General features: G+C 39.3%; 2 protein-coding genes across 3 annotated transcripts; both read left to right on the top strand.

Moving 5' to 3' along the window:
• The first annotated feature begins 323 nt into the window (after positions 1-323).
• Positions 324-1,679, top strand: LOC139141639 (kin of IRRE-like protein 1). Its single transcript, XM_070711229.1, has one exon. The coding sequence runs from the start codon at positions 324-326 to the stop codon at positions 1,677-1,679; it is 1,356 nt and encodes a 451-aa protein (XP_070567330.1).
• Positions 1,680-5,820: 4,141 nt separating this feature from the next.
• On the top strand, positions 5,821-12,743 carry LOC139142691 (kin of IRRE-like protein 1). 2 transcript variants are annotated; one of them, XM_070712754.1, is made up of 2 exons: positions 5,821-6,135; positions 6,889-12,743. In XM_070712754.1, the coding sequence occupies exon 2, from the start codon at positions 6,925-6,927 to the stop codon at positions 8,410-8,412; it is 1,488 nt and encodes a 495-aa protein (XP_070568855.1). In that variant the 5' UTR covers positions 5,821-6,135; positions 6,889-6,924; the 3' UTR covers positions 8,413-12,743. The 2 variants fall into 2 exon arrangements, with proteins under 2 accessions (XP_070568855.1, XP_070568856.1); XM_070712755.1 differs by lacking the exon at positions 5,821-6,135 and adding an exon at positions 6,433-6,564.
• The last annotated feature ends 3,681 nt before the right edge of the window (positions 12,744-16,424 follow it).

Raw genomic sequence — 16,424 nt, 5'->3', positions numbered from 1 at the left:
AGTTTTCCTTTTTAGGAATACCGAGGTCTCGCCCAATGGATGACCTCATACCATTGTCGATGTGACCCTCTTAATATATTCAGCGTCTTGATCGTCTATCATATGCAAATTCTACGTTGTATTGAAGCTCGCGTTGACAATACGCCCTGCTCAGATCCGCCATGATTTGAGGCTGACTGAAACTGAGGTGAACACTTTCTCTTTCCTTACAGCGTTGTTTTCGTTTTATGAACGATCTTAGCCTTTTTATGTTGGACACTTGGTTATTGATTGTGAAATACGAGTACTGTGAGATCGTCTGAGAACCTGGTGAGATATAAAAAATGGTGGTCGTGAGACTGGTGTTGATGTTACTGTCGCTGTCAAGTGTCAGCCAGGCTAATGACGTTACCTTTGTTGAGCAACCTGACGATATCGCCATTTTACCTGGAGAGACGGTTGTCTTCAAATGTCAAGTATCTGGATATAACCAAGACTCGGGAATCGTGGCCTGGATCATAACCCTCGATAGTGGTCGGGAATTTCTATACGGTCCAGCAAAGCCTGCCACAGACAGCGACACAGCTGCGCGGTACAGTATAAGCGGGAACCCGAGCATTGGGCGGTACGACCTCCGCATAGCTGATGTTAAGGACACCGATGCAGGGGTGTATAGGTGCCTGGTGGCGACAGAGCTCTCCAGATATGCCAAGCTTGTTTTGGAGCAATTAAAACCACCGGATGACGGTTACCCGAAATGCTACGATGATCAAGTGAGGGGAGTGCGATTTGTCGGCGAAACCGTCTCCGTAACATGCGAATCCAAAGGCGGTCGTCCAGCTGCCGTGTTGACCTGGGACAGAGATGGAGTATCGGTGTACGGAAATTATTCACCTAATCCACATGCCATGAATGAATATCAGTGGACCCTAACCAATTGGGATGACGGCAAAGTCTTCACATGCACAGCTGTGAGTCCAGAAATACCCGACAGGCGAACATGTACAGTCGGTCCGTTAAGTGTTCTGGATCCCCGTACGACTCCGACCGGGGTTGGCGCGCCAATTACGCAACCAGTCCGACCGACTGTAAAGATTCTTCCCACGATCAGCGACGTCGTTCCGGGGGACGAAGTCGTGTTTACCTGTATACTTTCAATTAGCGGGACCGGGTGCCTCTTCTCTTGGAAGATTGACGAAGTCCCGATCAGATTTCCGTCAGACAGGTACAGATTTGAAAATCAGAACAGAACGCTCAGGTTCACAGCGAAGGACTCCGATGACTTCACTCTGTATTATTGCGAAGTTCATTTTGATGCAAACCGTATGATTTATGCAAGTGCCCTTCTCCGTGTCAATAGAGCTGAGGCGTCAAGCGCCGGCGCGTCCACAGGCGCTATCGTTGGCGTTACCGTCGGAGCCATTCTCGTCATCGTTCTCTTCATCGTTGCTCTTCTGGTGTACTTGCACTACAGGAAAATGATAAAAGATCCCAAGGATCTCCCGAATGCGAATGTCACAGTGAAAACGCCCAACGGAACGGTGCTGGGCCAAGCTCCCGTAATCCTGGAAACTGAATTGGACCGACTGGACATGAAAATGTTCCGAGAAGAGGGACCGGACATAATGTTCAGAAATCAAAAAGGAAAAACACTGTATGTCTACCAAAACGGAGAACCTCCGTCAGAGAGTTTCTCTTGATGCTGCAAACCACGCATGCTCAAACATTCAGCATTTTTTGCTAGTGTTATTACATTTGAGACATGTTTGACCCGTTCAATTAACATCGGACAGTATCTAGTGAGTACAGTACCAGTTCTATGCAAATATCAGTACAGACCTATCACTTTCGAGAAAGATTTATTCTCATATTTACGATGCATTCCGCGCAAATGCTGGCGTTTGTAATATTATGTTTATTTCTATCATGTGTGTGTCTTTATGTGTGTTTGACATAGTCTCGTGTTCGTCTGTAGTCGGCGTTTTTTCCAAGATCTTTGTCACTTTAAGACATTATTAATATGTACAATAGTAGATCGTAACATATGTACTAAAGTACTTGCATTTAATAGCACAATTGGTAGCTCTTGATGTATAGACATAATGAGTACTTTTCAGAGATGGCAGTAAGCTTACTTTCGACCCAAATACGATTAAGATGCGAGATAACTCACTCAAACTTATCTCATTCTGTCAATGCCACTTTACGGCCTGACGTTTAGCAGTTCGTTCAACTTCTTGCCACGCATACAACTCAGTGTCGAAGGCATATGTTTATGTTGTTCTGCACGTTTGAATTGTCAGACGAGGCACAGCTGTTACCTACCCGTGATAGTGCGCCCCCACACGATGATTCAACAGGTGGTTGTATTATATGTGTTTCCGCAAGTCGCAACACTAATAAACAAGCAGAGAAAGTTGACGTTATTTACAAAGGCCAATGCAAATAGGAACGTCTCGCACAAATTCTTGTAATGCTGACGACAGTGTTAAGGAAGCATACACCTTAAAACTGAAAGTCTTAGATTTTTGCTCAGACTTCTCCTTGGAAAATTTAAACCGTGTCGAGTTCACAATCCACGCAAGAATGAAAATTGTGAGTACGGTAAAAAAAATTGCCTCGAATTTAGGTATCATTTCAGATGCAAAGTAACATTTATGGATGTCCCTCTATTACCTCCGAGGAGAAAATATATTTCCACAAAAACATGAAAACTGCAGTTGCTCCATTTGCTTTCATAGTGAGTTATCATGGCAACATGACCAGCAAAGTCGCGTTTGTAAAAAAAAAATTAGAATCCGAAAAAACAACTTCGTAAAGAGGCGACCTTAGCATTTTTCGAGACGCTCAAAAATAAATTACTTGGAGTAAATTTATTATAAAACTCAAAGGAAGCAGATATCTATTTAAACAAGAAGTGTATATTTTACCATTGCACATTCGTTTCTAAGTACTTTTTGGTGAATAAATTTGATTTATAAATACCATTAATGTTTCGGACATTTGTGTGTGTGTGTGTGTGTGTGTGTGTGTGTGTGTGTGTGTGTGTGTGTGTGTGTGTGTGTGTGTGTATATATATATATATATATATATAATATATATATATATATATATATATATATATATATATATTATATATATCCAACACACATCATACTTACCTATTGTACCTGACTGGAACCATTCGTCTGACTGTCTATCAAAACCATGGTATCTCATGGGGGGCTCATTTGAAAGCTCTTGGAAAATGAAAAAGTTACCCTAGATTAAATTTTGTTTTTCGCAATTCGCAATTCGAAAATTGTCCTTTTCTCTTTAGAGTTCACAAACTTTGCACGATGCATCCCTGTCTGTTATTCTCGATTTGGTAAGAGAATGGTTTAAAGGTTTCATAGAGGTAAGTTTCAGTCAAAGTTGAAGTCTTTTACTTTCGAGATGCATGCTACCTTAAACCCTTCGCTCTCTATACCAAGACTAAAAATCAGGGGTCGCGGTGCAAAATTTGATATTAGAGAAACAAATTACCCAATATTCACCAATAATTGAAATACAAAATGGCCGCCATCCCCGGTTAAGTCTACGGAGAGAAAAAAATCGATTTTATACAAAATAGGACGGTGGAATGTTTATAAGTCCACGAGCGGAAAATGAGCTCATAAAACAGTAGACCGGGTTGAGAGTCTGAATGTCGACGACGGTCTGCCATGAGATATATTTCATCTTCGAACCATCATCGCCGCATATACTTGACCGAGTAAATTCTTCATGGTACATGTACTAAGCTTGATGAGTCGTCTAATCAAGGTTTACAATCGAATGTGGAAATTGACTGAATTAATATTAACCACTGACTAAACATGCTGTAACCTGTGTATTTTTAACACAATTTTCTGGTTGCGTGTCTTCAACGTCACGGTTGGTAACTTCATCAACTGTACGCAAGCGGACAAGAATCATGAAGCGAACATCTCGCCGAACCATTCAATTGTTTAAACGATGCAAATCAGGGTTTTTTCCCAAACCCTTGGCCCAGGTTGGGAGAGAGCTGTGCGTTATCATTTCATGTAATTTTCACGTATTACCATATTCAAATTAAAGTCTAATGTTTGTAGTTGGTTTGGAACTATGTGAAAAATCGAGCAAGCCAGCAAGTAAGATACAAATTATTCATCCTTACTCATACTTTTTGTATCATTTTTTTTCTTTTAAAAATAAGTATGTGAAATTATCTTTTATCCCAACACTTAACATTCCACTACCATACCTCGAAGTAATGTGGTGTTCCACCTCTGATCTACCGTATGCGATCCCTATATCCCACGTATTTATGTAAATTATGAAGCGAGATTAATCCTGTCATAGCCACGTCATCGAATCATGCTCTTTGTCCGCACAGCGAGGAAGTAACGTTATGTAAAACACTAAATGCGAACCTTGAGATTCCATACCCCACCCAGCCCAGTCACACAGATCAAACAAACAAAACACGAACACACCCATTACAGCCTTCCATCCACGCAAAATTCAATTAGACAGCGTTTACGCTAATTAAAAACACGCTTGAATCATTTTAATAAAACATACACCCTTTGACACGAAATGAACATGATGCTCTTCACCGGTTCGATATGAAAACGTTCATTTTCACTCTTACAAACTGTATATCGATCAGAGGGCAATTAGCAATACAAACGTTAACGAGATGCAGAATACACTAATGATAAATGGTAGGAATAATTGTGAAATAGACATGCTCTGCCCATTTGACATGTATTCCGTCATCATCGAACTGTAGGAGGTATTAAGAAAATTTCTAGTAGATTTGCTCGATACTTTCTAGCATAAATAAAATTATATTGTACGAATATATATATATATATATATATATATATATATATATATATATATATATATATATATACATACATATATACATACATACATACATACATACATACATACATACATACATACATACATACATACATACATACATACATACATACATACATACATACATACATACATACATGCATGCATACATACATACATACATACATACATACATACATACATACATACATGCATGCATGCATACATACATACATACATACATACATACATACATACATACATACATACATACATACATACATACATACATACATACATACATACATACATACATACATACATACATACATACATACAGAGAAAACAGGTATATGGTGTATAAGCTTAATGGTGTATAAGAAGTAATTGTGTTCAGGATTATGAGCAAATTCGTGTGAAAACAATATTTTTATATCTATTGTAATCCTTGAAAATTATTTCGATTTTTGAAATTTTTGTGATCAATCTGATGCGAAATACTTTCGTTTAATCTCGCTTTCCATGTGTGGAATTAGCATTCTCTGAAAGATTTGAAAGGTTTTAGGACTGCTGAGGTTGGATTTTATTCAAATAAAAATCGCAAACCTATCCACTGTTTTACGTTTCCAGACAATGAAATAAAAAATGGAAAAATCTAGTACGTATTCCTTACTTCTCATAAAATACAAAAAATCCAGAAGCGATCCATAGTTCTACAATTGTTGCGAAAGTGGCTTTCACATATTTCTTTTCTAAAGATCTGCAAAATTCAAGTGTAGCTAACTGTCTATTTATCTGTTTCGCGATCAATGAGAACTGGAACGACGGAGACTTCGCCCAGTACGCGTAAAAAAGGTTCAACGCAGCATGAGATGTTTGAATAGGTGATTTATTACGCAACTTGCCATCAAACAATGTTCCCCTTTTCTTTCTTATGAATAACCATTCGACTTCAACGGTGCTATTTGAGACTCTGCTATTGTCACGGGGTGCCTCGCAAAAAAGCTTCGAGATTAAGTGGTCACTGCGCTCCCGAGTCGCCGTTGTCTTCTGGTCCTATTGACTTCCCCGTCGCCTTTTAAAAGAAGGCGTTGACTGGTTCGCTTTGAGTTCACTTTGAATATGAATGCTGTGTTGTAGACGGCGAGAACAACAGTGTCGACCTAACAATTTCGACTTCTTGCTTGTTTCTCCGTCTCTCATTCATTACAGCTGTGACAGGCATTATTTGCAGTTCGTGTATCCGGAGTTCCCCGATCTTCGGACATTCTTTCACTCGCACAGGTAAACCTTGATTTATGTCTTATTTCGTTTAACGTCCATTTATCACTGAATAAGACGTGTGTATATTTAGATGCATAGACGACATATGCCAATCTTTGAACTGACGAGACTGCCATACGCTGAAGAACAGCCGATGGGGGAAAAAGTGTGATATGCAGCAGCTCACTTATGATTTCCGTAATAGTGATAGTTTATGAAATGTCTTCATTTCAGCTGACTTTGACTGCATAGCATATTCAGACCATTGTGCTAAACCATGCACCGGCATGCTCTGCAGCTTTTCTTAAAGACACACAAAACATGCCACAATATGTATAACAATGCAGGGTATAGGATTTGCAGCATGGCTTTACCGACGCGCAGTGGCAACGCCCTAATTCGAAAATATTCATGTCACGGTGAACTTAAGACCATTGCTACCTGAGGAAGGTATTCAAAATTATACGTCATAGGGTGAATTATCGCTATTTTAAAACTTAACAGTGCAAAATTTTGGGACACGAGCTTGCTTTGTCAGCCAGTTCACTTTCACGGGTCACGTTTACCCGGATGTTGACCATTTTTAATGCCAAAGGCGCCATGTTGTTCTGTTGACACTCTCACTCAATAATTGTGTGTCCCACCCAGTTATCGCTCAAACGTCTACCAAAGCGATCGCGTTTTGGGGAATGGTATCGCAATGGTAATTCACGAGAATTTGCTTTGAGCACTGTAAACCTAAAAGTCTTTATATTTTTGTCGTTTCCATTGTAGTCTGCTGTTTAACGGGAACGCATAGAACGAGAAACAATGATCGCCAAGTGGTCGTTCGTAGCCTGTTACTGTTTGGTGTTCTGCTGGTCACCCGGCCAAGCCGTGCCGAGGATAGAGGCGAGTCCCGCCGATACGGCGGTAAAGGAAGGAGCCGATGTTACCCTGGCGTGCACCATTGCCGACAAGGACGATTATGAAGTGTTCTGGATTATAACGTTGGGTGACGCGCAAACACCAATAGCGATAGGACCGGACGAAAATCGAAACACGGCGGTTTATCCACGCTACACTTTTGACGGGGACGCCGATTCGGGAGATTACAGCATGGGAATAACTGACTTCAGCAACGATGACGCTGGGATATACACCTGTTTCTTGAAATCTCCGAGTAATATTCCAGAAGACAACTTGCAAATTTCGGCAACGGTCAGTTTGAGTCCTCCCGATCCACCAACTGATGTGACTTGCACTGCGACCAATCTACGGTTCGGTGCAAACGTGGCAGCGAACACAGAAGGGACCCTGGTCGGACTCTCGTGCGTTGTTACCGGAGGCGATCCTGGGGCGGTCGCGCAATGGTTCAGGGACGGCAGTCTTATGCCAGGACAGAACCAAACCGTTGTTGACGAAGGCCAGAATGTCGTGACATCAGTCGTCGAGTGGGTGCTGTCGCCGATTGATAACCTTGCGACTTACACGTGTGTTGTTAACCACCCGGGATGGGTTGAATCACATGGCTGTCCGCAGACATTCTCGGATTTGTACCTGACGTTCAGTCCTGTAGTAAAGATTTATCCCCCATGGCAGTACATCGAAAGGAATTACCCGGCTACGCTGGTTTGTAATGCTACCGCGGTACCTAGCGACTGCACCTACAGGTGGTTTTACAACGGTCGGACAATCACAGACGACCTGACCGGATTCAATGTCAGCTCCGACGCCTCTCATTCCACTCTCACTTTTCTCTCTGTCTCCACCGATGACTACATAAATGATATAATATGCGAAGGAACCAACAGTATGGGTAGTAGCATCAAGACAGCAGTAATCCTCAACCCAGAAGACGATGATCCAGTTAAAAATGCCATCACTTTCCAGTATATGTTGATAATTGTCGTTGTTGTACTGGGAGTCTTGTTTTTAGTGGCGCTGATCGTATGCTGTTGCGTTTTCGCCCAAAAGTCGAAGGATGAGCGCCGGAAAAACGACCCCAATCGCCAGGATGGCTACACCTTGAACGAGGTCGACGGGGTCGACTCCGTGAACCGACAGAACGACGGGATCGACTACAACCAGTTCCAAGGCGGTGCCGAGAGCCGAATGGATGACGAAACCGACGGCGGCTCCATCCAAAGACTGGACTCCACCAAGTTAAACAACGCGGAGGACGTAGAGGCGATGTATGCCACCCCACACAAGGGATCCACGCGCTCGGAAGCCAGCAGCATCGAGGACAACACGGCAGTGACACCCGACGACGTGGAAGTGAACGACCAGTCTACGGGAGGACATGTGCTTTATTAATAAAATTGATCCGTAGTAGGTATGGGAAACTTCGCCTCGGTCATCCGAACTTTTACTGTACAATATCAAAAATTAATACAAGTATTTCACCTTGATACTCTGAGCAATTTCCAAATGCTGTCGCCTTGTACGAAAGTGCCTGAAATATGCAAAGCAGTGCAATTAGAATTCATTTTTGTCGGTGGTGGCGACACTTCGTTGGTTTTTTTAGATAGTTGGCAAGGATTGCAATGATGTGATTATAGCATTGAAATCTAACAAGGTATTCAACTGCAGTGAGGACTACGGACTATGTGTGGGTAGATGGTTACCATGGAGTTCGTTGTACACGATACGTTAATTTCATAACGTTGTCATCAATTTTTCTCACTCTCTTGCACGCCAACGATTAATTAATTCATTCATTCATTCACTCATCCATTCAGTCCTTCCTTCCTTCCTTTATTCATTCATTCATTCATTCATTCATTCATTCATTCATGATCCTCCTTTGTATAACTTGGTTATGAGTCTGCTCACACGGTGAGCCCCATCCAAGCCACCGATTTATTGCCCACCATTCTAAAGCACTAATGCTCGGGCCATTGCCAATGGTAAACAGCTTTCCTCAACGATGAGACATTATGCAACCTTTCGCAAAAATAACAATACAGGACTATAAACCATGCTCATGTCATTTTCTTTCAAGGGTAACAGAATTGCCCGGTCAAATATATCCTGTATATGACCTGAGTATGTGACCAATTTACAAGTCATTGCACAGTTGCTGGTACTTCGGCCAATTGACAACCTTTAGCGTAATTTTCTCATTGTTTGGAAAGTCACTGCTGATATATCATGATCTCTTTACATACACATGAAAATAAGAAGTGAGACATGGTAAATAAGAGCCTTCTTAATATCGTTGTCTTTGGGTGGGTTGCTGCGTATAGGAAAATCGAATGACTTTCCAGGACGAGAAAAAATCATAAAAACTGATCAAAACTATGATATGTTCAAAATTTGTATGATTTTAAATGCACTCTAATGTTGCAGTGTATTCTATATACTGATACCAGTATAGCTATTATTAGCCGCCCGCAGCATCGCGTCCTAGTTTTGGAAAAAAACACCAGCTGTGTAAAAAACATTTCACTTCTGAGCCTTGACATGTTTGTAGCTGAAATACACGTCATTTAGCCTTACAGCAAATCCAATGCTTTGTGAGACTGCGATGTCATATAAATAAAAAGTAACCTTTTCACCCAACTTCTGTATTCATAAGTCTACCCATCCCTTTTCAAAACTATAGGGATGTGCTACCATCTTATTCTGTAACCGCTGTTGTGAAAGGGGATTTTAATGATCAACAGTTGTCTATTCATTCCAATAGTTACATGTCCATAGATACAATATTCCCGCATCTCATTATTTTCAAACAAATCAAAATTTCGTCCAACTTCTGACCTTTAGTTTTTATGCGCTCATCCGTTGAAGAGTTTTTTGATAAATACTTCCGTAAGCAGTGTTATTGAGAACTGACTGTCTGACAAGAATGAATGCCAGTAGCTATTGAGCCTATGTTATATAATTTTGAATATTATTTGTTAGTTCTTTGTATTCCAACCGGGGCTTCTGGCGAGACACTGTATGGGGTTTTTCCAGCGCATTACGACTTGTAGAGAAAACTATTGCAAAGAGACAAAAACTACATCCATGGGAAATAGTTACTCTACCAGTAGTTTCACTGTTTGTGTTGCCAGGATTTGAAATGTTCTACGCCAGTGTGAAGTTACTTTCACCCTGTTCGTCTTGCGTTCTCACACAGATGCCATTGCACAGGTTGAGCATGCTTTAGTGTCTGGGTCATTGTGCCGGCTATGGCTATTGCACATTGCGTGACGTCACAATAGCCGGTCTATTTACCGTCCGCAGGCAACCTTTCACGATAGACTTCCAAACGGACTTTAGTGTTCTGTTACCTGTGAACATTGTTTACTTGATCACCGTCGGGACACTGTTGACATCTGTTACATCGCGGAACGAGCCTATCATGTCTAGCTCCCGATGAATGAAAGGACTTGCGTAAACACAAAGCTGGCAGAGCTAACTTGGACGCCTCACAAAATCCAGAAGACTAAAAGGGGCCAACCCAGTACAAATGTTACGATTATACGACTGTGATGCTGGACCGGTGTAATTTTTATCCAAATGTAACGAACTGTTGAAAGACCGGCTTTGCCAAATATACTCAATATGGATGATGCATTTGCATCGGCTAACAAAAGCCTGTTTACACTTTGAACACAATGAATGTGGTCTTGCGAGCAACCAATACTGCACGCAGGGGGAATCCAAATTCTAATTTACACAATTCACATTCTGATAAAAATTACTTCTGTGTTAAAATATGTAATGCTGCAGTAAGTATGAGGTGAAATATTCGGGCATTTATGATAGAATTAGGCCAGAGTTCTGTACTCAACTAGACTTCTGCGAACGGCATTTCAGTATTTAAGCAAATGAGCTACACAGGAATAACTGTGCCTTACACAGGCTCTTCAGATGATAACTGTATCAACAGTTATGCAATAATTTATTCACCTCAATTCCTAATAACCAGGTCCACAATCAGCATCGATGTCAATTGATTTGGGCTGAACCATTCTGGTGAATGGGATAAAGAAAAAGATTTTAACTTTATGCAAAACTGTTTTAATTCTTCCTGAACTAGGTGTATAGATATCTTTTATATCTAAACTCGTGTTTTTTGTTTTACAACAAACGAATATTGCTGAGTTATCGAAATGAAAGAAGGTTGCGGAAACACTTTTACTTTAAATCATCTCTGTGTCAAGGTGCTGTTTGTCCAGTAAAACCCACAAGGTTGGTTTATTATCCTAGTTTTATTCGCAAACGGAATTAGAAGTCACACTATTATAAAGCTTTCATCTTTATGTGGATACCATGGGATTTTAACACATAGGCTTATGATATGTAAAACTTGCTGTTGCGCATTTTGATAATTTAAGCATTGCTCACAATTCTTTACTATAAATCCATTGTTGTTCATCTTTGTGTTTGTTGTAGTGATCTTGGAAAACGTCAATATTCCTTCACATCCGTGCAGAGTTCACGGCGGCCGGCCACTGCACTGGCAAATCAATATGTATATGATAATAAACTGAATGCTATGTACTTTTCAGCGAGTTACCGTATCCCTGTCTCTATGGTGCGGAGCAATATATTTCATTACTCAGGCCAATGTCTGTTGGTTTCATGATGAACCCGTGTAATGGCTTCAGGCAATACCATTTTTTATCTTCGTGGAAATCTTTTATCCTATTTACCGATCTATGGCATGTCTGTATCAACGAATTTATATTTACGAGACTGAAGTCTTTGATATTATGAACATGCTGTCACCATGAATTTCTGTAAAAAGTAATGAACATAAACAAAATGTAAGATTATGCGAAAGCTGTTCATAATTTTGAATATATTTTAATGTAATTATCATTATGATCTCACCTTTTCATTATCGTCATTACATAACTATGTATGTACATATTTTTATCCGGGGATAACAATTGGTTTATCATTGATTTACATGTCATCAGCAGAATAGATTTAAGATATATTGAGCGAATATTAGACATGTTTTGAAATTTATATGCTACGTCCAGTTTTCTATTTGAAGGTTGTGAGGGGCCACGCTATATACTCATGAAATCCGATATTTTTCTCCTCAACTATAGCTGCAGGAATCTATCTTAACACAGCAGAGTGATGCCTATGTCGACAAATGTTCTTTTGTAACAAGAGTAATTTGGTTAGTGTTTGTTCACAACACTCGATTCCAATTATGACAGAACTAGCCAGATTCGTCGATCAAAAATTCACACCTGCTCTGATGGAATTCGGTAAATTCCTGCTCTAGCGATTTTTCGACAATGTTTACATCACAATACGATTTAGTTTCGTTTTGATTTTTTTATCCAATCAATTAACAGCATGAATACCTCGTGATAACGCAACGGAATATGCATGATGCCTTTCATAGGTGACACCGACACTTTGCTAGTCTTTGTCCAAACTCTAGAGTCTTCATAGCTTTAAGTGCCTTATTATCCAAAAAGAGCACAAAACGGTAGTCTTTGATTGGGTTAGGGATGTGACAAAACTTAGTAGAGATATAAGATAGAACTCTGGTAATTTTTAAGTTTGAATGAGTTTCTTGATAAAATATATATTTCAGTACATTTATACAATGCATTCCTCCACAGCAGTTCGCATTTTTGAATTTTGCTATTATTTTAAGCAGAAAATTAAATGGTAATTTTATGATTTCATACACGCTGTCCTGTCTGATATTGTCTTTAGTCGTATCAAACTTTTCAAGGAGTTGAGCTGCGAGACAAAACTTCCGTCAGAGTTACAATGCATAGTAATTTATATGGTCTTCATTATAATGTCGACTTTAAAGGACCAGTAACTCTACCTTTTGCCGATAGTTTCATTATTTTTATTTTGTATATTGATTGCAAGTTCTTGTTCTACTCCCTAAAGCATGTTGAAACGTCCACTGTTTGGCTTGTCAACATAGCGTCTAACGTAAGTGTATATACAATGCCGTGTTATTTTTTACAGTTGAATTCTTGTCGGGACCAGAATCCACTCGTCAACAAAAACACTGCAGTCTGTACAATCATGTACTGAGCTGACAAGCTGAATATATGTATCTCAACGTGCTTCGGAGAGTAAAACAAGAAATTATTGTAGATTGTAAAAGAAAAAATGGTGAAAAAATCATAAAAGTAAGAGATTCTGCCTTAAATTTGAAATCAAATTTTTTCCATTCTTTCTGTTTTATGTGAACAACTGAAACACTGATAATTATCAGTTGTCGGATTCCTACTCACTCGAGCTTTAAAGTGTAACAATAAATGCTTCGATGACACAATTTGTGGTACATCATTACGTCACCAGGATATTTACATATTATGTATATGCTAGGTGTGAGAGTATAGCTGTGGTGATCGACAACTGATCATGAAGCAAAAGCATATCAATTTAGAAAAGATAGCGAATTTGTGATGAAGATAGAAATGCCCCCCGAGGACAGATATTTTGACTCCAAAGCAAATTCAATACTTTGCTGGCCTGTTTCTTGTTTTGGGCTCATATGATATCGAGATTTGCACAAACACTCCTGGCGATTATTCTTGATTTTTAAAGAGAGAAGTACATCAAATCCTCGAGGGAAAATTGAGAAAAAGTTTGTAGCTTGTTTGATTGCCAGCGACTCAACTGGACGGAAGTATCGTCCGTTATGCAACCAAAGTTGGAAAATTCAGTACTGTACATACTGTGCAGTTCCGCTAATTGACTTTTATTTTAAATCACCGAATTTGATCTTTGAAAAATAAGGGTCAGATATAAGGAACACGATTGGAACTAATTTGGGATAATTGGATCTTCACGTCGTTCAAATTTCTCAAATGAGTTAGGTGCCCTATAGCTGAATGTTGCAATAAGCTTATTACAAATTACTAAAAACAAGTGTATAACAAAAAGAAAAGCAGATGAGCTCACATTTGCATATTAAACCGACATTATTTCACCGTCCAATTATTCCAAATTATTCCAATTGTGTAAGGGTGAAAATTATTCAGCATTTAAAAGAAAATTTTGAAAAAATAAACCACTAATAACACAAATAGACATAAATTCAGCAAATCCAGCGGTTTGCAAATTTGTCGATTTGTGTGTTTTGAAACTTTGGGGAAATCAAGTCAGATATGAACGGCAATGACAATGACGATGACGATAGTCATCATAGTGATAATGTTAATGAAATGAAGATTATCATGATTATTTTGAAAATGATGACAAAATGGATGATGATGATGATGATGATGATGATGATGGTAATGATGATGATGATGATGATGATGATGATGATGATGATGATGATGATGATGAGGATGATGATGATGAGATGATGATGATGATGATGATGATGATGATGATGATGATGATGATGATAATGACTACGACGACGACGATGATGATGATGATGATATAATAATAATGATGATGATGATAATGATGATGATAATGATGATGATGATGATGATGATGATGATGATGATGATGATGATGATGATGATGATGATGATGATGATGATGACGACGACGACGACGACGACGACGATGATGATGATGATGATGATGATGATGATGATGATGATGATGATTGAGGCCTTATAAAACTTGTCCGATTATTGCTTCACAATCTTGACAAGAAATGTCAACAAAATTCATTTCTCATCCCCGTTCCCGACGTGATAACAAATTAAAAGAATCAAGTCCGGTGTAAGAGTAAGACCGTGACATTTCATGATGATTCAATTGGCAACAAAGTAGAAGTAACATCGCCTTCTGATTATGTCAGCTGTGTAGAATTTATTATTTGATTTGAAGCGTCTAAGATTACATGTTATTTAGTTTGGCCTATGAGGGCGCTGGCACTGTAGAACACATTTACCAGGCCTGTTTGTGTGAAATCATGATCTTCTTCGGAGTGTTCATGTTCCGCCAACCTGTTCACAAATGATCGTGTTTGCCTTTCTGTGATGTTGCGAGACCTCCTGCCCCTCTTTCTGTAGGGCTTAACGATTTAAAAAGAATGAAAATTATTCATCGGTGACCTCGCTCTGACAAAAGGTTTATTGTCCTCAGGAAAACGTGGCAAATAGAGGTGACATCGAAACATTGTTCCATATGCTTTACAGAAATTTCACACAAAAGGTGTGACAGACAAACAAGCGGTCCGTGAAAGCTACATAAAAGTTCGCTATCAATGGGGACAACATTGGAATGTTCGACGCCAAGATATTGTATTTACTGCGACCTTTTGACCTCTCGTTTGGGATGATTTTAAAGAGAAACCCTTGCATCTGACATCAGATCTAAGTAGTATAAATGAGCCTGCCAGAGAAAATTAATCCTATACGGTATGACTCATGGACTGATTTGAATGAATTTTGAAAAGGTTCAAGTGGGAAATTGTGGAATAGTCACGTGATTTGGAGCTATTTTTAGTTGTAAATTGCTTTCTATGTTTATGTCCCTGCACAAAGCGAGAACAAGATCTGGGCTGCTTACTTCATCGCTGATAATTCATTCATTCAGTCGTTTCAATGAACTTGCTGTGGTGAACTGTGTGTCAGTAATATATTCAATTAAGGTGAATTTGAACGTCATGGCAAGATCTTATCATGATATAATCTCCACTGATAAAGGGATGATGGATGATGATGATGATGATGATGATGATGATGATGATGATGATGATGATGATGATGATGATGATGATGACCACGACAACAGCAACGGCTGTGGTGGCGGCGGCGGCGACTTGAGGACGCCGAAGATGATGATTATTATGATTAAAATAATAATGATTATCATGATCACGATTATGATAATGATAATCATTCAAAATGATCATAATCATAACGACGAGCAGAACGATTGTGATTATGGCAGTCGTCAAACAGTGTGGATATTTATGACTTTATGTTAATCATCAAAGGTGATATTATTTTCATTATCATTCAAGGATTATGGAAATGACGTTTTTTAAAAAAAACACTACGTCATCGAACTGTGTATCTCCGAATGAATTAAACTTATTACAATAACAGTGAGTTTTTGTTTAAAGGTTTGATGTAAAATAGGTCATAGTCATTTTCCACGTAGATTATTATCGACTCAGAGATTGTGCGATTTTTTAGATTCGCACTGTGTATACAGGCAAATAAACTCTGAAATCACCTCCCAGGTCGACAACTTCTCCTTTTAAGGCGTTTGATGATAGTGTGGCAAATCTTTTTCAACGATGGGGAAGTGAAAGTCACGGTGACATGAACTTTGTATTGTTTACGTAAAGTGATCGTCAATACGCGCTGATCATACAGCGACAATAAGCTGGTTCGGACAAACGAAATATAGATAGGTTTCGGGTA

Source organism: Ptychodera flava, chromosome 10 (assembly GCF_041260155.1).
Source record: "Ptychodera flava strain L36383 chromosome 10, AS_Pfla_20210202, whole genome shotgun sequence".
Classification (NCBI taxonomy): domain Eukaryota; kingdom Metazoa; phylum Hemichordata; class Enteropneusta; family Ptychoderidae; genus Ptychodera; species Ptychodera flava.
This window is presented reverse-complemented; position numbering and strand designations above follow the sequence as displayed.